Source organism: Gavia stellata, chromosome 4, assembly GCF_030936135.1.
Source record: "Gavia stellata isolate bGavSte3 chromosome 4, bGavSte3.hap2, whole genome shotgun sequence".
Classification (NCBI taxonomy): Eukaryota; Metazoa; Chordata; class Aves; order Gaviiformes; family Gaviidae; genus Gavia; species Gavia stellata.
Window position 1 is genome coordinate 22731442 of NC_082597.1, and position 22773 is coordinate 22754214.

The 22773-nt window shown below is 38.4% G+C and overlaps 1 protein-coding gene across 1 annotated transcript in view; it reads left to right on the forward strand.

Moving 5' to 3' along the window:
* The window catches only part of MOV10L1 (Mov10 like RNA helicase 1), a 37891-nt gene extending 17111 nt beyond the window's left edge, over positions 1-20780 (forward strand). Inside the window, exons 10-24 of the mRNA XM_059816046.1 lie at positions 633-810; positions 1454-1524; positions 1902-1993; positions 2793-2851; positions 3384-3491; positions 9376-9554; positions 10063-10209; positions 10906-11027; positions 11862-11961; positions 12405-12569; positions 14072-14245; positions 15015-15164; positions 16780-16887; positions 19781-19918; positions 20691-20780. Of these exons, the coding sequence (XP_059672029.1) occupies positions 633-810; positions 1454-1524; positions 1902-1993; positions 2793-2851; positions 3384-3491; positions 9376-9554; positions 10063-10209; positions 10906-11027; positions 11862-11961; positions 12405-12569; positions 14072-14245; positions 15015-15164; positions 16780-16887; positions 19781-19918; positions 20691-20780 (1881 nt within the window). The remainder of the gene's footprint in view (positions 1-632; positions 811-1453; positions 1525-1901; positions 1994-2792; positions 2852-3383; positions 3492-9375; positions 9555-10062; positions 10210-10905; positions 11028-11861; positions 11962-12404; positions 12570-14071; positions 14246-15014; positions 15165-16779; positions 16888-19780; positions 19919-20690) is intronic.
* The last annotated feature ends 1993 nt before the right edge of the window (positions 20781-22773 follow it).

The following is a 22773-nucleotide window of genomic DNA, read 5'->3' on the forward strand; positions in this document are numbered from 1 at the left end:
CACACCTTAGGTTCTGTCTGGTACTGGTGACTGTTTTAAGTCTGTTCCAGAAAGCACTGCTCATTCACCTTGTATTTGAGTGAGAAGATAGCAAATAGAAAGCGTTCTGTGCTATCAGTCATTGTTTACACAGAGCTTTGTACTGTTGGAGAATACCTCTTCAGTGAGATGCATTAAGCTCTGAGGGAAAAAGTTCAGGTTCTTTCAGCTTCCCATAAGGTATATAATCATCAGTGAGGGCCAAGACTGACATGACTCTATCTCTTCACCTGTCTCTGCCCAGTTTACTTAGATTTTATGCTTTCTGGGATTGCTGAGCATAGAATTCAGTTTGTAGACTGCCCCTGAATTCAGATGTTGAAACTGCCACTGTAGTAGGGAGAGACTTGGTTAACTCTTTAGCTGAATGGCTATTGTATCTGAGCTCCAAGGACTATACTAATTCTGCTTTGACTGCTGGGGGAGTTTAAAATATTAGCTAGTCTACAGATAAATGTATTTAGGTGCCTTAATTAGCAACCAGGTTGCTGTGCAGTCTGTCTTAAGAGGTGTTTTGTATAATGTTAAGAATAGTGGGTTCCATATCTTAGTGTGGAAGTTACAACAATAATATATACTGTATTGTTTTTCAGCATCTTAATCTAAATAATTATAAAGCAAACTTTTCTACTCTCTTGTGGCTTGAAGAGATCCATGCAGAAATGGAGATCAAAGACTTTAACATGAGTGGGGTTACTTTGAAAAGGAATGGGAATTTGTTAGTGTTGGAAGTTCCAGGAGTGGAAGAGGGCAGACCTCACCTGATTACAGGTAGCAATTGATGTGAGATAAAGCCAAATAGCATGTCGATCAATATTTTCAGTGCAGCACAAACTCATTTGTTTAATAACTTTGTGTTCAAATATGTGAAATACTTCTTTAATTTAGGCTACTAGACAGGTGAACTGCACTGGTAGTGTCTCAGTGTGAGTCTTACAGTGGCTGCTGTCTGAAGCAGCATTGCATGTGTTTGTTCTTATGCATGTTCCAATATTTTAAGATTTTTTTATGTACAAAAATTGGTGGGGCTTTCAGCAAAAATAAACTGTACAATGTAGTAATAACTTAAAAGACAATAGGTATATAAAAAGGAAAAGCTGGGAAGGTAGTTAAAATTGAATTCAGAATCTCAGATAATATAATACACAAGATGCTGGTTTTAGGAGGTGCTGTTTTTAGGAGGTGTTGTCTGATGGCATCAACGTTAGGTGCCTTTAAAACGTAATATACAACTGCATATGGCATTTCAGAACAGATACTCATAGGTAGAGCAACTTTGCTGAAGTTAGTTAACATCTAGCATCCTGCAAATTCCTAGTTTAATGATGCAAAACAGGAAGAAATTAAGTGCTGTGGTGAGAATTTTATTATTCCTTGTAATAGTATGTTGCCTTTTAACTTTGTTTACAATTAGGTGATAAGGTGATACTGAAAAGTCAGGTCTACTCTGAGCATGTAATAGAGTACGTTGCCTATATTACCGAGGTAAGCAAGGTGTATCTCCTGTTGAAAGTACTGTGGTCCAGAGGTTTTGAAGGGGAAGCTGGCAATTCATGGAGTTACAGACTAGTTTAATCTGACTTTTGGGAAGCTAAATTTATTTTATCTACATTCTGAGAGGTTATTTTGTATTTTTACTGTATTTTTGAAGACTTTGGCTTCCCTATTCTGTCTAGATTACGATCTTTCTATGCTCTGAAAGCACTCATAACATAATCTAGATATGCAGTATGTTGATAGCAGGTAAATTTAGGTGTTCTTTTTGGAGGTCATGGGGGGGTTCAGTGCTTTCAGAGATGCTTCTTTGTGTTTAAAGTACTAAACCTTCATCAGCGAACTGACTTTTTTTATCCTTGCGACAGATATGTAATGAAGATGTTACTCTTAAATTTAATGCAGACTTTGAACAGGCTTACAACTTGGAACCCATGGATGTGGAATTTGTTCACTGCAGGTATTTTTATAAGTTTCCAAAAAGCTGCATTTAATGATTTCTCTAGTAAAGTGACTTTTAAAATATATATATGACTGTCAATTCGTTATTTTGGTGGATACAGATAGCAGAAGGACATAACTGAGATCTTGCCAATTCTTTCACCTCTTTTCCTCAACACACCTTTGCCACTACATTCATTGGTAAAAGACTGCAACTGTAGTCACTATGTATAAAGAATTCTTGTCTTAAGCCTCTCTAACTGATTGCACCAATGCCAGGCAGTGAAATGGGGCGGGGGGGCAGTGTGAGGTGGGGTGTTTTGTTTTGGGGTTTTCTTGGTTTTTTTCTTTTTAAGAAAAAAATATACCAATATAGCTGCAAGACTATGCAAAAAAAACAAACCAAAAAAAATTGCTGATGTTAACCACCCATCCTCTTTTACTTTTGTTTTATTCATGGGATGTTATTATCTGCATATAGTTGCTTAATCTTCTCTGTAAAATCAACTTTGCAGAGAACTTCCTTGAAAGACTGTCTTAAGTCTAGAACACCAGGCCATCTTTGTCTCACTGAAGAGCTAGATAACATATGTATCAATGTTATTCATAGCAAAGCTGTTGATTGACACTTCTGCAGCATATTTCTCAATAGATGCTTCTTTAATGAAAAAAAAAAAAGTGGTTTTATATAAAACTCCTATTTTTATATGCATTGGTGCATAGTAAAAAATACCAGATACCTTGTTAGGGGTATACTGGTTTAGTTTACGGAGATGTAAGCTTTTACTTTAATCTACAAATTTGTATTCTGGTAACAGGATTACCAGCAGGCGATGCCAGTTGGCAGTTGAGCAAGCTATCTACCTGGGTGAAAAAGGTACACTTCGGTTGACTTAAGCTGCCTAGAGGAGTTTGTTTGTGGGGAGTCTTGTGTTTTATATTGCTTTCACATCAGGGCATACTGAGAAGAATGCATTGTTCTTAGAGGAGTTTTCTGCAAGTGTTTATTTTTTTTTAAATCAACTCTCTGAATCTAGAGTAGGTGTCATCAGAATTATTTAATCTGTTGGCCATCACAGGGGAGAGGAGTGGAAAAAAAATTTTGTAAACTGTTTAACCCAATAAGAACAGTGGAAATCATATTGTTAAAATAGTAGCAAGTGAAATGGCAGTGTGTTTTGTTACTTCAGAACTTATTAAAAAGCACTGATTTCCTGTTTTATGGTTGGGTAGAACGATCCATATGAACTTCACACAGGTCTTTACCACTGTTACTTTAATTCTAATAAACGAGTTTTGGCAACTCAGAGAAGGCTGATGTATCAGCAGTCATGTAATCAGAGAAACATGCGAAGTGTTTGTGTGGCTTTCAAATTTCTCTACTTTCTCTTTCTCCTCTAAATTTGAAGTGTTATTTCCGGAAAGGCTTGTCTTACAATCACCACAAGCTATCAAGACCCAGAATACTACTGAGTATTGTGGTGATGATGGCCTTGAACCATGTTCCCAGCAGGAAAGTAAGGTATCTATTCTGTAAATGTTCCTTAAAATGCTGAATACGATTCAAATTGGTAACAGATACGTACTGTGCAGTTATTTTAAACTTTAAGTTTATTTTTAAAAGGTTTTGCATAATGGAGTATCAAAGAATCAAAGTTGTATTCTGCTGCTTTCTGATAACAGAAGATTTTTTTTGCTGCCTGGGGACAGGGGATTTCATGATAACTGATGCTATCAAGCTAACACTCCCATCTCAAATGAAAAGTGCTTATAAAAAACCTGTATGATTATAATTGGAATTTTCAGATTTGCCTTGGACTAGTTTTCATAGTTACTGTTGAGTAGGTACTTAAGTCCTGTCACTGTGGCAGGACATAATTTTATGACAGAAGGTAATCATCCTGTTCTGAGTAAATTTACCTAGGTTTCTTAACTGCTGGTTAAATTATATGGAGAAAATGTAGAAATCTTTCTTAGAAGGGACTTCAGGCGGTTACCTAGTCCTCCTTCCTATTTGAAGCAGGACTGTCACCAACACTAAATCAAGTCAGCTTGAGGGAGGCAGGAGGGTGGGTGTTTCTTCATTTTTGTCTAGAAGTTCCACAGCCACTGCATAACCTGTGCTTCACCACCTTTCCACTCAAGATTTTTTCCTAATTCCCAGTATGAATCTTCCACCTGCAACTTGTGGATGTGGTCCGTTGTTATATCGTGTGTGACTACGAAGAAGAGTTTGTCTGTCATTTTTTTGTGTAACTCTGATTTACGCCATCATGGGCTATCAGACTGCCTCTTCACCTCCTCATGGCCAAACTAAAAATCCAAGGTCTCTCAGCCTTTCCAGTTCATAACAAGAACGTGATATTGGCTCGTATACAGTTCTAGCATCCACAGTAACCCAAGATCCTGAAAAGGGCCTGAGGATTATTACTGAGCCAGTGGGTTCTTGGCCTCTCTTGGTTCACACAGTTATTCAGTCCCAGGTGTGGAGCTTTCCACTTCTCCTTACTAAATTTTATGAGTTTTCTGTTGGCTCTGTTGCCAAGTTTCTCATGGTCCATCTGAACTGAAGATGCACCATCGGGCATTTGAGGTATGACTCCTGACTTTATGTTGTCTGCAAATTTGTCGAGGGTGTTACTTGGTCTCATCCCAGTCGCTAATGAAGATACTGAATAATATTGGTCCCAACACCGCCCTGGGGTTCTTAGCTTTTGACCAGCTTCCAGCTGAGTATCAAACTATTACAGAATCACAGAATGATAGGGGTTGGAAGGGACCTCTGGAGATCATCTAGTTCAACCCCCCTGCCAGAGCAGGTTCACCTAGAGCAGATTGCACAGGAATGCGTCCAGGCGAGTTTTGAATATCTCCAGAGAAGGAGACCACATAACCTCTCTGGGCAGCTTGTTCCAGTGCTCTGCCACCCTCAAAGTAAAGAAGTTGCTCCTCATGTTTAGATGGAACTTCCTATGACCAAGTTTGTGCCCATTACTTCTTGTCCTGTCACTGGGCACCACTGAAACAAGACTGGCCCCATCCTCCTGGCACCCACCCCTTAAGTATTTATAAGCATTAGTAAGATCCCCCCTCAGTCTTCTCTTCTCCAGACCAAAAAGACCCAAGTCCCTCAGGCTTTCCTCATAAGAAAGATGTTCCAGCCCCCTAATCATCTTTGTAGCCCTTTGCTGTACCCTTTCCAGCAGCTCCCTGTCCTTCTTGAACCAGGGAGCCCAGAACTGGACACAGTACTCCAGATGCAGCTTTACCAGGGCAGAGTAGAGGGGGAGGATAACCTCCCTTGACCTACTTGCCACACTCTTCTTGATGCACCCCGGGATGCCATTGGCCTTCTTGGCCACACGGGCACATTGCTGGCTCATGGTCATCCTGTTGTCCACCAGGACTCCCAGGTCCCTTTCCACAGAGCTGCTCTCCAGCAGGTCAGCCCCTAAACTGTACTGATGCATGGGGCTATTCTTCCCCAGCTGCAGTACCTTACACTTGCCTTTGTTGAATTTCGTAAGGTTCCTCTCTCCCCAGCTCTCCAGCCTGTCCAGGTCATGCTGAATGGCAGCGCAGCCTTCCAGTGCGTCTGCCACTCCTCCCAGTTTTGTGTCATCAGCAAACTTGCTGAGAGCACACTGTATCCCTTCATCCAGGTCATTGATGAATATATTGAACAGGGCTGGACCCAGTCCTGACCCCTGGGGAACACCACTTGTTACAGACCTCCACCTAGACTCTGTGCCACTAATCACAACCCTCTGAGCTCTATTTATCAGCCAGTGTTCAATCCACCCCACTGTTCATTCATCTAACCCACGCTTCCTAAGCTTGCCTATGAGGATGATGCGGGAGACGGTGTCGAAAGCCTTGCTGAAGTCAAGGTAGACAGCATCTACTGCCCTCCCCTCATCTATCCATCCAGTCATGCCATCATAGAAGGCTATCAGATTGGTCAGGCATGACTTCCATTGATTAATACTCTTTGAGCCCAGTAGTTCAGTCAATTTTCAACTTGTCTAACTGTGTGTTGATCTAGCTAATATGTCCTCAGGCTACAAATAAGAATGATGTGGTAAGTGAACCATTTCAAAAGCCTTGTTGAAGTTAAGGAGTATTACAATGACTGCTTTTCTTTTGTCCACATAATAGTCTGTCCACATAATAGTCTTCATCGTAGAGGAAAATCAGGCTGGTCATGAAAGGTCTACCCCTTGGTTTAGCTATGTTGACTATTCCTGGTCACCCTTCCAATCATATGAAGGATGTGGAATCCAGAAGGATGTGCTCTATGGTATTCTCAGGGACTGGAGTGAGGCTGACGTGCTATAGTTCCCCAGATCTTCCTTGTCCATCTTAAATTGGAGCAATATTATCTTTTTCTTGCTGTCAGAGACATTCCCTGGCTCGTCATGGTTATTTTTTCTTGTAGATAATAGGCAGCAGTGTTCACAATCGTATCAGCGTGGTGAATCACATCTACCCTATCCAATGTCTCTAAGCAGTTTGTAGCACGGTCCTCCCCTTCTGTTGCTTGTCCCTTTCCTTCCCATACTGTTACTTTGCACAGGAGTCTGGAGGCCTGCATGTGAGGCAGAAAGGGCATTGAGTTCTTTCCCGTATCATCCATCAATAAATTGTCTTCTCTCATCCATCTGTGAGCCTCCGTGATCCTTGAACTGTTTCTCTTCCACCACAGCATTTGTGAAATCCCTTCTTATTCCTCTGTTCTTGCCACGTTTTAGCTTCAGCTGTACTTTGATCTCTTTGATCTTCCTGATTCGGTCCAGCTGTCCAAGCAGTGTTTTTCTTTTGCCTGTCCTTGTTTCTGCTCATAATGAGCTTTTTATAAATTCATCAAAAAAGCTACAAGCTTAGCTAAGTAGGCCTTCTATTGAAATCCCTGATGATCTTGTTCAATAGGATCATTTATTTATGATCTTTCAGTAAGCAACTTTTCCCCCACGTGGTAGCTTCCCAGAGGATTTTGCCTGGTGATTTTTTACAGAAATTGAGGTTTGCTCTAGAAGGGCCAGAGTTCTGACTCTGCTGCTTTACCTTCTTGGCCTTGCTCCAGTCTTGCAATCTCTGCCACAAAAGCTGGTATATGGACGCATGCTCTTTCCTGTATGTGAGCAGCAAGTCTAGTAGAGTTTTACTTCTGATCAGTATGTCAGCCATTTATGTTAGGAAGCTGTCTGTCACCAACTCAGTCTAGAAATTCTAGACATTTCCTGGGTGGTTTGCAACAGGTGTGTGAATGATTGAAATCTCCAGGAAGCTGCACAACCTGTCATCAGGACACTGATGTCAGTTGTTTGTCAGAAGTATTATCCATGTTGTCTTCCGTCTGGCGGGGATTTGTTACAGACCACCAGACAATATTGCTGCTGTTCCATCCTCCTGTGGTAACAACTCAAGACACATTTCTGGTTTTGCAATTAATAATGTGCAGTCAAGGAGCTTCTGCACATAGACCCAGAGCCATGCTGGTGAGAGCAGCAGCACAGCTATTTCTTGTTCTGCAAGATGCCTGCTTCTACTGGGGCCTTTCTGTTTGACTAGAAGGATGGTGGAGGACACCACCAGGACCTCTCCTGGGGAGAGGGAGTAGTCAGAAGGACTACATGAGCCTTGCAGTCTTTCCATGACTTCATGGCTCTGAGAAAGCAGCAAACATCTCTGGATGATACCTCTGTCATGTACAAGAATGAGTAATCAACCTCTAACACTAATCACTTCACTGGATTAGGGTCAGTATTATTAAGATGATTGAGGCATCTGGTGCAGAACCTTGCAAACACCACATTTCCTACAAGCAGTTTTCTCCCATGCCGCAATCTGAAAGAGGTATCATCTTGTTTAGTGGTATGGAATGTGAATGTTAGCTTTTGTGGAAGGAAGCAAGTTATTCAGCCGTGGCTTCAAAATCCTCATCTGAGCCAGCAAATTATTTGTGAAAAAAATGTTTAATGCTAACATAAGCCAAACTTTCAGAAATCTTAAATTTAAGGTGAGAATTCCTAGCACCTTCTACTTCTCTATCTTTCTGTCTTCGCAGCAGATATTCTATTTAATGGGATAATGATATTTAATGGGGAAAATTAAAACCTAGCAACTTCGAAAGTGTTAGTGAAGATAGTTGCCTGTCATCTTAAGGTTGTAAATGCATTTATCTTCACTCGCTGTTTTCAGGTCAAAAAGCTGCAGAACAAACAGGCAAAATGCATGGCATCAAGGGAGATGAACATAACAGATGTGATGAGAGTAGCTGCGCAAACAAGCCAACTTGGTATACTTTAATACTTTATATTCAAGTATAGACAGTTGAGGATTGCAATCACTTCAGCAAACCAGGGCTGAGTAAGACACCTTTTAGATGTCCTCGTGCTCTGTCTTTTAAAGACAAATTCTAGAACAGTACTAGCAGGACGTTTCATTTGAGTCTTTCTGTGGATTACTTAAGCATCTCTGGTTCATAGAATCATAGAATGGTTTGGGTTGGAGGGTACCTTAAAGATCATCCAGTTCCAACCCCCCTGCCATAGGCAGGGACACCTGCCACTAGATCAGGTTGCTCAAAGCCCCATACAACCTGACCTTTGAACACTTCCAGGGAAGGGGCAGCAAACATCTAGTGATATATTTTTGTAGTCAATAAATTATCATTTCCCAGTTTTTTACTGGAAAGCTTTTGGTCATGTTCAAAGTTTCCAGTTTGTTACTGGAATACTGTGTCTCATCCTTGGGATAGCTACTCTGGCAAAGATGCTAAAACTTTAGAAAAGTGTTCAGAAAGCCCAGCTCATTCCTATGCTTTTCTGGAAACTGTGACTTTAAATATCGGTGTACTTAATTGCCAAAGAGGGTGATTTTATCACTTTGTAGTGATAGGATGCCTGAAGAAATATGGAATGTATTACCTAGAATGCACTTCTGTCCAAGGGCTAATAAGATTCTGGTGTGGAAAGCTAAAGCTAGACTAATTCAGATAGGATTAAGAAAAAAATTGCAGTAGTCGTGACTGACTGCTGGTCATCTAGTACTGGTACTGTCCCTGAAGTGACAGTTACTGAAATTTTGCCATTCTAGGACAAAAAAGTGACCTTGGTGCTAAAATTACTGAATAGAGCTTTTACAGATTGTTGGGTTACATAATCATAGTCCTTTTCTGGCCTTCAATTTTATTGAAGATCAAATACACTTCTGAAATATTAATGGCTTACTTTCTACATGCTATTCTATGGAATCAGAATTTTTGAGAAATTCATTAGTTGTTACCACATAAGGAAAATGAAAATTTTCTTGAAGCATAATGTGAATTGGAATTGCTTTAATCTACGTATGTTAAAAATATTTATGTGGAGTTTTAATGTATGCTTGTCTTGATTATAGTTGGTGAAACTGTGACACTTAAACAGAGAGCTGGTGAATTTTTCAATCCTATGCTGAATGAGCAACAGAAACTGGCAGTGAAAAGGATACTGAGTGGTGAATGTCGTCCAACACCTTATGTTCTCTTTGGGCCACCAGGAACTGGAAAAACATTAACAGTAATTGAAGCTATTTTACAGGTAATGGTGGATGGCAGATCATTCCTCTCTAATCTTTCCAGTGGTGGAATACTTGCAGTAATTCTGTAAGTACTGTCATATTTTTTTTCTCAAGGAGTTTTCAAAATACTCTTTTTAAGATCATTTTCTATAGCTCGATGAAAGAGGAGGGATCTTGATAGGATTTAACAGAATTCCTGAATGGCTTATTTTCAAGTCGTCTTGTCTTTGTCTTTTAAAGCTTTAGTGAACAGTATCTAACTTGTGATTCCAGTGGTGCATAATATATTCGTGAAACACAGGTATACATTAATATGATAACCATAAACTAATTCTGCTGTCAGTACACTCAGTTTGAGAGTATTTAGTCATGACTGTCAAGACTATTGTTCTTGAACTACAATAGGATATGAATATAACGTATGCAAAACTCCTCTGGATTCTGTATTCTGTGAAATAAAATGGGCATGTTTGAGCTATTCCTACATTTCTAAATAACCTTTTTTAATGTCCATCTTCTTCAATGTAGATACATTATACTCTACCAGATAGTCGAATTTTGGTTTGTGCACCATCAAATGCTGCAACAGATCTGATTTGCTTGCGGCTGCATCAAAGCAATCTGTTAAAACCGGGAGCTATGGTCCGAGTTAATGCTAGCTTCAGGTCAGCAGAGGTAAATATTATAGATATCTGCCAGTTAATATTTCCATTTTAGTATTTTGATCTTAAAATACTGATATAGTAATGTAACTGTCATTGATTATTAGGCTGGTTAGGCTTGTTTAGGATTCAAAGTACAAACATATAATTTCAGCTTTTCCAGAAGATGAGCTGGAAAATGTTGATCATAGTCCTTAATTTGATTGTATGAGCATATAATCTTAACCTCTTTCCTGCAGTGCTTAACTCCACAAGGAGCACATACATATCAGTGGGATTTTTAATGTGGTAAGATGCTTTGAGTTACAAAGCAATCCTAAAATCTGTTACTGAAGTCAAGCCTTTGTCTCCAAATTAAGACTACTTACACAAAAAAGTAAGCAAGTAGCATTGTCATCTTTATACAGTACATGCACCCATTGTGTGTGCATTTTATATATATATTTATATTCATATATATATGTACATATATGAAACATCCATATGTTCAATTTTCATCCTTAAAATAAAAAAAACACAGATGCCTTGCATATGTACTACTTTGTTTAGGCAAATTAATGAAGAATTCATTTTGGTGTATGAATGGGTCTAAATCTAAGTGTTTTGCTCAGCTTCTAAAATAGTTTTCAGTGATATTTTTTTATTCAAATTAAAATGTTTAGGTTTAGAGTGGCATTTTGTTTTACAAAATACCTTTCTGTTTCTGCAGCAAATTGATGACATGGTGAAACCTTATTGCAAAGATGGTGATGATATTCGGAAAGCATCGTGGTTCAGGATAATAATTACCACATGCAGCAGTGCAGGAATGTTTTATCAAACAGAAATACGGTAGAGTACTATAGATAAGAATATCACTGAGACAGCTGGATGCTACAAAACCTAGAGTTTTTAGATACTTTTTGTACTGTAACTTGAGCTGTTTTAACACAGTTTGCTGCATGTGCTTCTATTTTGAAATTGTCTTCCTAGCAAACCACTTGGTTTTAGTAATATTTCAGCAGAGACTTTTTCCATGGTAAGTTTAAGAATTATCTTGAATAATGTTAAAAAATTTTGACACAATAACTTCTCCTTCACTGCCAATGGGAGCCATGGAAATTATATTGCTGTTGATAATCATTTTGGCTCAAAATGATTGTCACACTGAAAATTATATTGTACTTGTTTTTTATCAAGTCACCTTTGCTAACTGTAAACAGCCACCATGTCAAGTGCTGTTAACTAAAGATTCCTCTTACAAAGTTAAAATCAAAATCAGAGGACACTCTGCAGCCTAACTGGCTTGAGTTGTTTGGCAGAAACAAAGTCTGGGGATTGTCTTTGCTACACCAAGTGTGTTGTTCTAATTGAATAGCTGAAGGAAGTTGAGAACAGGGAAAGCTTTTCTGTGTGTCTTAACCTTGGTATAAGCAATGCTTTAATTAAGATAACCAGTGGTTGTGTATATCAGAGATGTAAGCAAAATCAAAGATGACAAATTAAAGTTACTGTGTTGGTTTTTCTATATTTCGTGTTGAACTTACCCATCTTTACTCTGCGTGTGTGGAGTTGCCTGGCACACTTGCCGAGGAAGTTAACAGAATTGCAGAGGTCAACCATAGGGTGGCAGAATGAACGAATCTGAAAACAGCCCTGTTTTGGGTTCATCTTGTTTAATTCTAGGCTTGGACACTTCACTCACGTGATTCTGGATGAGGCAGGGCAAGCAAGTGAACCAGAGAGCCTGATTCCTATCGGGTTGATTTCGGAAGCTAATGGACAGGTAGTTCATAAGCATCATTTACTGAAAGGAAAAAAGTTCTGGTTTACTGATTTATTTTTGTGAATGATGTAGAATGCAAGCAGCCATTTCCTGGTAATGAGTATGGAATTCTGAGTATTTGTAATAAATCTTATTCATGCGCAATATCCATTTTCCACACTTAAATGAGTTGTTTTACATCTAAAACAAGTGTACATTGGTAGGACAGGATTCAGTGTGTGGAAGATGTCAAAATAAAAATATGTTTTCTTTAAGACTACAGTGTACTTCTGTTCTGGGCCTAACCCTTCTTTGTCAACAGATTAGATGTTTGGAGGAAAGCAGAATGCTTGCTCTATCTTGACCTTTGAATTCTGAATTCTGAAGTGTGTATGTTGTTATTGAAACTACTTTTTTTAAGAAATGTTTTAATGCAAGATGGATTTTTTTAATTGCATATGCAGATAGTTCTTGTTGGAGATCCAAAGCAGTTAGGGCCAGTAATAAAATCTAAAATTGCGCTGACTTTTGGATTAAATATGTCCTTGCTGGAAAGGCTGACATCAAGAGAGATGTATCTGAGAGATGAGGATGCTTTTAGTACCTGTGGAGCATATAATCCTTTGTTGGTGAGTAAAACTACTATTTTAATTAATATTTTTCATCTAAATCAAAAGGAGAAACTGTGGTTCCTGCTATTTCTTTACCACCCTTTTGCTCCCTGATGTTTAGTGATAAGTCTAGCTTGAGCACTAGTTCTCTGGGAAAGCTTGATTATTTTGAATATGTACTCTGAATAGCAAGGATGCTGAGCCCTCCAGCATGTTAAAACCTTTCTTTGAAGGGGTTCTCTATTCTTAAGCAGAGTAAGTCAAATACGGTGCACAAAGCAGAATTCTAAATAATGGCTTAAAATTCCCTTCCATCTCCATTGTCCACTTTTACCATAACTTCATAACTTAATTTTCCACAAATGAACAAGTACAACTTTTACATTTAATATAAAAAGACAAACAAAGCCTTCTCTTTAAACATGAAGATTAATTTTGCAAACATCATGTATCAGGAAGGGAAAAAAGAAAATGTTCCTGTTTCTTTATCACCTCATCCTCTGAAGGATGGCTTCCTAAAACTCTTGTATGGTGAAGTACCTAAAGTCTATATGTTAAGTGGCAGAGGTAGCATAGTACATGAATGAGTACAGATGTTTCAGCTGCTTTAGATTATTGTCTGAATCTGAAATACAGGGCTAAAGTTAAACTTACTAAGATGTGCCTTCCCATTCTCATGGTAATATACTTTGAAGAATAAAACTGAGAGCAAAAGATGACTAGATGACCAGGTAAGAGGAGGGAGGAAATCTGATGGCAGACTTAAGGGGTAAAACGGGGGTGTTTGGCCCTAGGCTTTAGGTTGATTTCAGCCTACTGAAAAACCTGTCACACTTCCTCTAAAATCTGTTACAGCAAACTTTCATTGTTGTGTTCCTTATACAATGCTTAAGGAGAATTGGCATAGTGAGAGAGCAGGAATTGTGAGGGCTTTAAGGATACTATTGGACTTGAGTATCATATGTTAGTCTTTTTACAGGACATATTTTTTTCAAGCTGGTTTTTACTGACTGGAATGCTTCCTTAAGGCTGTTCTTTCATTTAAAGACAAATAACATTTCTGGTTTCTAAGGCCAGCTTCTGTCAGCTCTTCTGATGCTCCCTTTCTGCCTGTCAAGACTTCCTCAGAAAAACAGCTTACATCCATGGAAACCCCATGAAAAGAATCTGACTCTCTTAAAAAAAAAAAAAAAAAAAAAAAAAAGAGAGAATGTGCCTATAGATGAAGAAAGTGGAGAATGACCAATTCATCTATCATGTACATTCTGTTCTTTTTTCTTTCTTTTTTTTTTTTTACTTTGGAGGTGAAAGAGATTGTCCTTCAAAAAACTGCTTTTATTTGGTATTTACTTATAGAAGATCACACCTGCATTTTTTGCCTTTAACACCGTTCTTTGGCAGCTTTAGAAAAGTTAAATGCTAGAGGCTGGTAAGGTAGTATCTTCTTGGGAGCTGTGTACAGCGAAGTCTGATAAATAATTATCTGTTTCAGTTATGGATTTGGGGTTTTGTCTCTGCAGATCACAAAACTCGTAAAGAACTACAGGTCGCATTCTGCATTGCTTGCCTTGCCATCTAAATTGTTTTATCATAAGGAGCTAGAAGTTTGTGCAGACACTTCAGTTGTAACTTCTTTGTTGCATTGGGGGAAATTGCCCAGGAAGGGATTTCCATTAATTTTTCATGGAATAAGGGTATGTAAAAAGTTCATGTAGTGAAACTATGAATAAGGAGGCCTTATAGAAGTTTGCTGATGTTGTAGATGAGTTTTCTTTAAAACGAATTCTAGAAAGGATATGAAAAAAGGATAAATGTGACTTCCTGACCATCTGGTTTTAGAAACAACTAGTGCAGTCAAATGTTTGCTAAGAACTTGAGCAGCTGCCTGTTGAAGTGTATTGTGGAGACATTTGGATACAAATTTAAACTTGTAGCAGATTGACCAAGATGGTGTTACAGTCGGCTGCCTTTTAGATTGCTTTGGATGAGAGTTTGCTACTAGAATGAATATAAGCCTCTAAAACTAGAGGATTATGAAAGCTTAAGTAGGCAGGGGAAAAAAGGGTACTTCGGGGAAAAAAGGTTTTTCTTTAGACTTCCAAGAAGTTAGTGTAAAGTGATAATATCTACTGCTTGGAGAGACTTGGTTTTGAACTCTTCTACCTTGCACAAAAGCAAGATACTAGCTTGCTAAAACATGTTATTCTGAGTTGAGATTTAACTGCTTTGTTGCACACTTAAAGTACTGTTGTCATATAAATTCTCCAGCTTAAAAAATACAATATAAAATGTTAGGTGATACTTGTTGATTGGAAACTGTGTATAGTGAAGAAGATAAATTGTATACAATATTACATCACTTTTTGTTTTGCATTTAGGATGTATAAGAATAATCTATTAATAAAAACGTAGTCACTTCTGCACCTGGTCTTCATCATCTTCTTTCCTTTCCCCTAATTACAGGGCAGTGAAACACGTGAAGGTCACAGTCCTTCATGGTTTAATCCAACAGAAGCAGTTCAAGTAATGCAGTACTGTTGCCACCTTGCTAAAAATGAAAATGCTGCTGTGTCAGTGACTGATATTGGAGTAATTACACCGTATCGTAAACAGGTATAACTGATGTCTAAGAACGTCAAAGTTGCTGTATTTCATCTGTGGTTTGTTAAAGCAGGGAGGCATATCTCAAAACTTCACTCTTGTGTGTCATATTACACAATGTATTATCAATCATTAATGATGTTTCCATTGAAATCTAAACCTAGAGAAAGACAGCAGTAATGGCATTCTACTTCTTTTAGTTTTAAAAATCAGGAAATTATTAAGGAGAGATCTACTTGCCGTTTTGGAAATAGAAGCAGATTTTTCACTTTTTGGGAGTAAAGAGTGCAAGTCAATAATTTATTATCCAACAGCTGGAACAACAATCTGATTCTGTCACTTGCACTCCGCACTGAGGAGAGGAACAAAAGGGAAATGTAGTGAAGTAGGTGGCCTGTCACTTTATGGCTTTGAGGAAACTAGAGGAATTGGGACTTCTTAGCTGTCCCGTAGTCAGGCTTGAAGATTATGCTGCTATTCAAACCTGTAAAGAATGTTGAATGTCAACTTCAAATGCTGTGCTTTATTTTTAAAACTATTTATATTCAAGTCTGTTAAGTATGTGATGTCTGCTCTCATTTTAAAAAGAAGATTAAATCTGCTTTCATTTCCAGGGGATGCTTTGGACAGTGTGCATATTGTTTTTCTTGGTGTTCACATCTTAGTACTCATGGCCTTGCATGCGTGGGTTGGGGGAAACACTGAGGTGTGTGGAAAAGACCAACCCCTTTTGAAGAAATCTCACTTGCAAATCAGAGCTCTGCCTGTACTGATCCTACTGGTCAGGTGTATGCACCTGCCCATGTTTACAGTTACTATTTATTTTTCAAATGTTTATATATAGTATTGTTGTGACTGAACCTCTTGTACTCCTAAAACATTTCACATCATTTAATATGATTATGTCCTTCATCTGCCTATGACACAAGACATATAATAGTAATGTCTACTTCAAGAAAGTCACCTTGTATTGCAGGAACACTGATTAGAAAGTAGTCATTGACTGTAATCCTCAGCTTAGCCAGGCATGATTTCATGGTAAACTTCTTGGAGCACTTAAGGTATAGTCTCCAAGCAGCTTTTAGCAGATGGTAATATACTGATCCCACACATACCAGCATTCCAGTGCATGAGACTCCTTGTTCTCTTTCTCTTTTGGGGAGGGTGCTTAAGGTCACACATCTCGCCTCTGTCTTTCACTCTGCATGATGCAGCTGGCAAACAAAGGTGGAATCTCTGCAGTCATCTTGAGGGGCTGGGGGAAGCTGCTTGCCCTACCACATCTGTGGTAAGCGGGTTTTGGATATAATGCACATTGGAAGAAAAGGGTTTATGGATTTAAGTTGTTCTCATTAAAATCTGAATTATTAAAAATCTGTTGATTTCTGTTTAAATGGTGGTAGTGAGTAATTCACCTTCTAAGCTGTGTAATAAGTGTGATACTTCTCAGGAAAAGCTTCTGGTTTACTTCAAAACCTTACTAGTGGATGATAGCTAAGCTTGGTGTGGGCATTCCCTGTGACATCTCTGTGTTAAATCACATACTTGTGTATGTAGCATGTTTTCAGTTTTGAAGTAATCCACTCTCAAATGTAAAAATAAATACCTTCAAACTTTTTTTTGGTAGGTGGAAAAAATCAGATTTCTTCTAAGAAGTATTGATTTGGCAGACATTAAAGTTGGCACAGTAGAAGAGTTTCAAGGGCAGGAGTACATGGTTATCATCTTATCAACAGTATGTATATTTGTTGTGGTCCTGTGGAGAGTTTTTGTATGTGTCTAATTCTGTTTCCTTTTTGATATAGGGCTTTTAAAAATAAAAATTAAAAATTTAAAAGCTATATTTTTGTCATTCTGTCACAGTATTTGAAAACAGAGCTTATTTTTAAGTGCATGGAAACAGTACAGCATCTGTGATTTTGAGGTAAAGGTTAAACCTTTGCAGATACTCATGCTGAATTTATTTTAGAGTTCCATGTGGATAATGTACCTTTCACTTAAGTGTGCACAGGGAGAATGGAAACTTGGATACATTATAAATATTAGAGAGACAACTGTGTAAATCACAGTATTAAAAAGTAATTGCTTTATGACTTATAAAAGCTGATCTAAGTTCTTACATTCTTTTTCACCTTCAGTTTGAGAATCATCACTTAATGGTATACAACTGACAACTTCCCAGACACCAATGCTGACTGTGCCTAGAAGTTTAATACCCTTTATCACAATTTATTTATTTTGCATTGGTAGGAGAGCACTTCATAGTCTTTCATGATCATCTTGATAGTGCACTTTCAGTGCTGCGCTGGTTGTATTACAGGGGTGTTGGTATAGGTCTTTTCTAGGTGCTAGGTTTTTGAATCTGAAGCCATCAAATGCCTTGAAGAAAGGGTCCGGGGGAAAAAAATGCATTTCAATTTCTAATTCAGCAATACACTAGTCACAGGCCATCATTTTAACAGTACATCACCTTGATTCGGAGTTGGTTTTGGTTGACTCCATCTATGTGAATATGAAGGTATAGGGGCATAAACTGCATCACTAGAGATTTTTAGATAACCATGAAAATGTAGAGGTGTTTAGTTTCACTCTTTGCAATCAATGGGTCTTTCAGAAAAGTGTTGACAAAAGGAAGCGTTCAGGAAATGTTGGAAGATGCACGTGTTTGGGAAGATGATGTTTGTGGATTTGTATTGAGCCCATCCCTTGCATTTGACAAAGGGGGAAAGAGAGGATTGTGTCACAGAGTACTGGGAGAGAGATGCTGTTACTATTTGGAAGCTGGCAGCCCTTGCAAACATGACTGCAGATGTCTGTCTTTTCTGAAAGATCTCAGTGCATGTTATCTGCAGATGAGACAAAGATGTAGTCATAGTTTTCAGGCAGTTGACTAGAGTGTGGAAATGCTATCTGTAGCCGCTGAAACATCAGGCTTCAGAAAACTCTGAGGTCTCTAAATGCTAGATATTACTCCAGTGCACATATCCCTGGTATTTGAATTCACGTGAAAGCCCCATAAAGGGAAAAACTACAGCAGCTTCTTTATGTCCTACTTTTCTGTCCTTTGTCGTCTTAGGCGTGTAAGATTGTTGCATGGTGCTCTTGACAGGAGACTTTTCTTTGTGCTTCTAAGTAGAAATCAATGTGGAGTCAAGAAGTGTAAGCAGCAGCTGATAAGTCAGCTGATAGCTACTGAGGCTTTTTGCAGATGGCTTCTTGCTACCAGAATATGTGATACCAGTCCTTTATGTTCTGAGACAACATCCATCAAATGCGCACTGTTGTAGGCATGCTGAACTGATGGACAGAAGTGAAAATCTGTACTGGATCAGTGGAAAAGACAGTTGGGAAACTTTAGAGAAAGGTTAACTTAATACTTGGAACATCAGCAAGTGATACCAATTCAGTATATTCTGTTTGAGGGTTTATACTTTCTTTTGGTGGGCATTATGAGCTGTGTTTCTACAGTGTGGAATTCAGTTCACAATACAAAAAAAGTCTACATATGCTTGCTTTTTTCCAAATGGTAATGTGGTTTTGGTGCAGTAAGTCTGTAAGTAAGATTTAAGTGTTTGGAACGTAGAGTTCCTGAGGTGTTTGTGACGCAGGATCCCTCAGGGCTGTTCAAGAATGTACAGTACTGGTAGAGCCTGTATAAGTCTGAGTAACGGCATATAAGGGAAACCGATCAAAGAAGGAAGTATAGACCAGGAATGTGTAGCTGAAGATGTGACCAGTACTGAACTACTTTTCACAGGAGTACATAGAATTTCCAGGAGAGAGGAGGATAAAACAGCTATGTAAACAACCAAAGCACTGGAAAGCAGAGTGAATGCGGGGGTGGAGGAACAGCTGTTTTTTGGGGGTTCTTTTGTGGCTTGCAGGAAGAGTTTGTGGGATTTCCTTGCTTTTTTCTTTTTTTTTTTTCTTTTTTTTTTTTTCCTGAGAGCAGTGGTACTATGCTTACTTTGTTCTGCGTCATACCATAGCTTTTCAATCCAGCATTGTATCTCTCTTAAAGTAGTTCTAGGTATGTACTATGCTCCTATTTATAAGAACTCATTATTTAGGTCATGAAAATTTTCTTTTATCAAAGATGGGTTCAAATATAGATGAAATAGATAGAAGTGAAAATTTAATGAGCAATAGTTATAGCACAATAGTTGCTTTGGCCCTTTTTTCTAAGCTAAGTCAAAGCGCACTGATGAGGCTACTGAAGGCAGCTTGCAGAAAGACACTGTCAATTGTCATTCAACCGTAGGAATTCAATACCAGCAGCTCTAACATTTCTTCTACTGAAAAGATAAAATCACTGTTTTCTTAGGAAGCAGTTTTGGTATCTTGTGTTTCAAATTACAGTGGCTAATCCTGATGCTAAAATAAAACTAGTACACCATTCTCTTCAAACTGCTGAAGTTGCATTAGCAGCCTGTTAGAGAATAGACCTTCTGTGGGAAAGCAAATGGTGGGAAATAGCTAGCTGAAAGTTGGATTATGAAGCTAAATTGTGCATTGCTGACACTGAGCTGTAGATTGCTGCAGTAAGCAAATATTATGTTAAAGTTACACTATGGCTAGGTAAGTTGCTTTCTCATTATTCTGTTTCTAACATTATCCATTAATTTTAGGTGCGATCTCATGAAGGCTTATTTGGTGATGACAAATACTGTTTGGGCTTTCTCTCTAACCCAAAGAGATTTAATGTAGCAATTACTAGAGCAAAAGCTTTGCTGATTGTCGTGGGAAATCCTCATGTTCTTGTGAAAGTAAGTTTTGTTTTTATATCTTTGAATTGCATATGGTATTTGGCACAGTAGGTGAGTGATTGGGGGTGGTAATCTGATGTGAGGGAACATCAGATTATGTTAGGAATTGGTATGCTGTCCTCAGTCTGCATTTGGGAATATCTGAAATCCATAGGTTCCTATAAGTATGGACAGTTCAGGCTGTAGACTTCCAAGCACAAAGGAAATTGTAATGCTGATGTGTGCATACAGGCTCCTACCCCCTTTTTCTCTCTAGAAGAGGTCAGAACCTCAATGCTTAAGTTCGCCAGCAGCCTGCAAGTTCAGTAAGCATGTTCTGAATAACCTTATGCAATCAGGTTCTTAACAAAATGCAGTTGCTTCACTTTTTAAATGGAGGGTGGTAGAAGTGAATGTTCCCAATTAATATAACAGCCTGCCAGGGAAGCGGTCTCCTTTTGAACCCATGCATGGTCCTTCCATAGGAATAAGGTGAGCTTTTCTTAATACCTGATAAGATGTCATGTCTGACTTTCCGGATAAGAAGGAAAGTAATATTCCAGAAATGGTCTGAATAGAAAGTTCAGTCTCCCCACACCTACATGCAACAAATGTAATTTACAGCAGCTATAGGTATCTTCCTCCTGTTACATTCCACTTGCACCATTTATAAAGTTCTGTTTCTGGAAAAGGTCCTATTAAATCTCCTGTATTCATGTGGCATGTTAATTTGTTTGAAAATTCACTTCACAGAGCAGCATGATTTAAATTAAACATTAATCTTCTCTTGTAGGATCCCTGTTTTTGTGCACTGTTAGAATACAGTTTAATGAATAGAGTTTATATAGGTTGTGACCTGCCGTCGGAGCTGGAGTGCCTGTAGAAGTGAGTGTCTGGTCTTCACTTTAACCTTGCTAGATATGGGTCAGTTTACAGTATTTTTAAAGCTAGTATCGTTTGAAAGATTGATAAATACAACAACCTGTGATATCATAGTAGGATTTGATTTTGCATTCTTAAGTACTGTAAACGTAACAACATGTAATGTAACCATATTTTCTTCCACCCCATGAGAATAGTCTGAGCATTAAATATTAAATAAGAGCTGTTGTTGACTTGTATCCCTGAATGATGCATTACGTATTTGACGACCATAAGGATTTGGGGGTGGGGGGATGCAGGGGAAATGTTTAAGGTGGCTGTACTGTAATTGAAGAAATTTGCTTGAAGATTGATTTAAACATGTCCCTTCTAGTAACATGTAATACATTGTTAAATGGGTATTATCTACTAGATGAAACTTTATCAAAATTGTTGTTCATGGAAAGGAAAGCAAAATTTTTATCTTATTCCCTTTAATTGACAGGTGTGACTAGTTTTTCAATGTTCAAGATGCATTCAGTCCTCATCTGTTTTGAAACTAAGAATACTTAACAGAAATTCGGTCCTGAGCAAATCCAGCACCTATTGTCCTCAGGGAAAGGCACATGTTCCGGAATAGTTGGAAGTTTCTCCAAACAAGATTTTTCATACTTTTTTTAAGAAGTGAAGAAGTTGAAATTTAACAGTATAAAATACGAGTGGCAACTTACTTGCTTTTCTGTTTAAAATGTATATGACTTCATGCCTCTGCGTAGAACAGTATGCCTGAATCCCTCAAGCCTCCGAAGAAAAATATTAATGAACTCTTATGTTAGCTTTTCCTTATTCTATAATTTTTTCAGCTTCTCAGTTTTCTCAGACTTTTGTAGTGCCTCCTGAAACGGGACTGTCCGAAGAACATACATGTGTCTTGTAATTTTGTTACGGGAATGTTACAGTGATATATCCACAATGTGAACTGGAATGATGCATTAATATCTCCACTTGACTGATGCTAAGTATCTTAAGCCAAGCATGCTTAAAATCCCTACTTCCAGTTTTTAAGGCCTTTGTATATACAGCTGAGATTACACAGGATTTTCTTGGTTTTCCACTGCAGTCCACCTGTCTGCTGTGGTGTATGTGAGAACAATGTCTCAAATGGTGGGTTAAAAAAAAATAAATAAAATTAAAACTATGTTTTGCATTTCTACAAATACACTGTAGAATAAAGTATCTTGTTTTATTTTGACAGAATTAAAAATAACTGATGGGTTAGCAGTATTCCTGCTATCCGCTTCCTTGGGTGCTCTGCTGTCCCCTTAAACAGTGTTTTTTTTCTTGTCCTTTTGCCGCACAACACTTAGTGGCTAGTTCTCCAACTATTCTTGTGTTTACAAACTGCCAGTACAACAAGATGGCTTTCTGTAACAGACAGAAGTATTTTGGATAGGACTATTGCCTACAGAGAAACAAATGGTGGGGAAGAAAACATAGCAAGCTTTTGTTCACTTGTTTACAGTCCACTCATATCACTTCCATTCCTGGTATGCACTGTACTACTTTCCTCTGCAATGCACAATATGTGTAGACATGGCAACTTACAAGATGGCAAATGTGGTAAAACATCAAAGCCAGATACTACATAAGGGTACACTGTACTGTGACACATAGTGTAGAGAACCCAGAACTACCTCTCCCCCAGACTACGCTGTGTGAGTGTGTCCAAGCTCTGACTCAGACATACTTAAGCAGTGCTCTAGACTATTCAGTCCAGCCTCTTTGTCGTGGTATTATGCTGCTTAAATTGCTTTTACTTATGACAGGCCAGAATAGATGGTTTGTGTTGTTGCAGTATGATGCTGAAAATACCAGCATCGATGATGCCATGCTCTACATCAAACTCAGGAAGTTTTTTAACTAAGAATCTGTCCCAGCTGTTGCCTATTGAAAGACCTCTTGCTTCAGGATTGTGTTATGATGTACCACATCTCACAAACCACTGTTTTGATGTA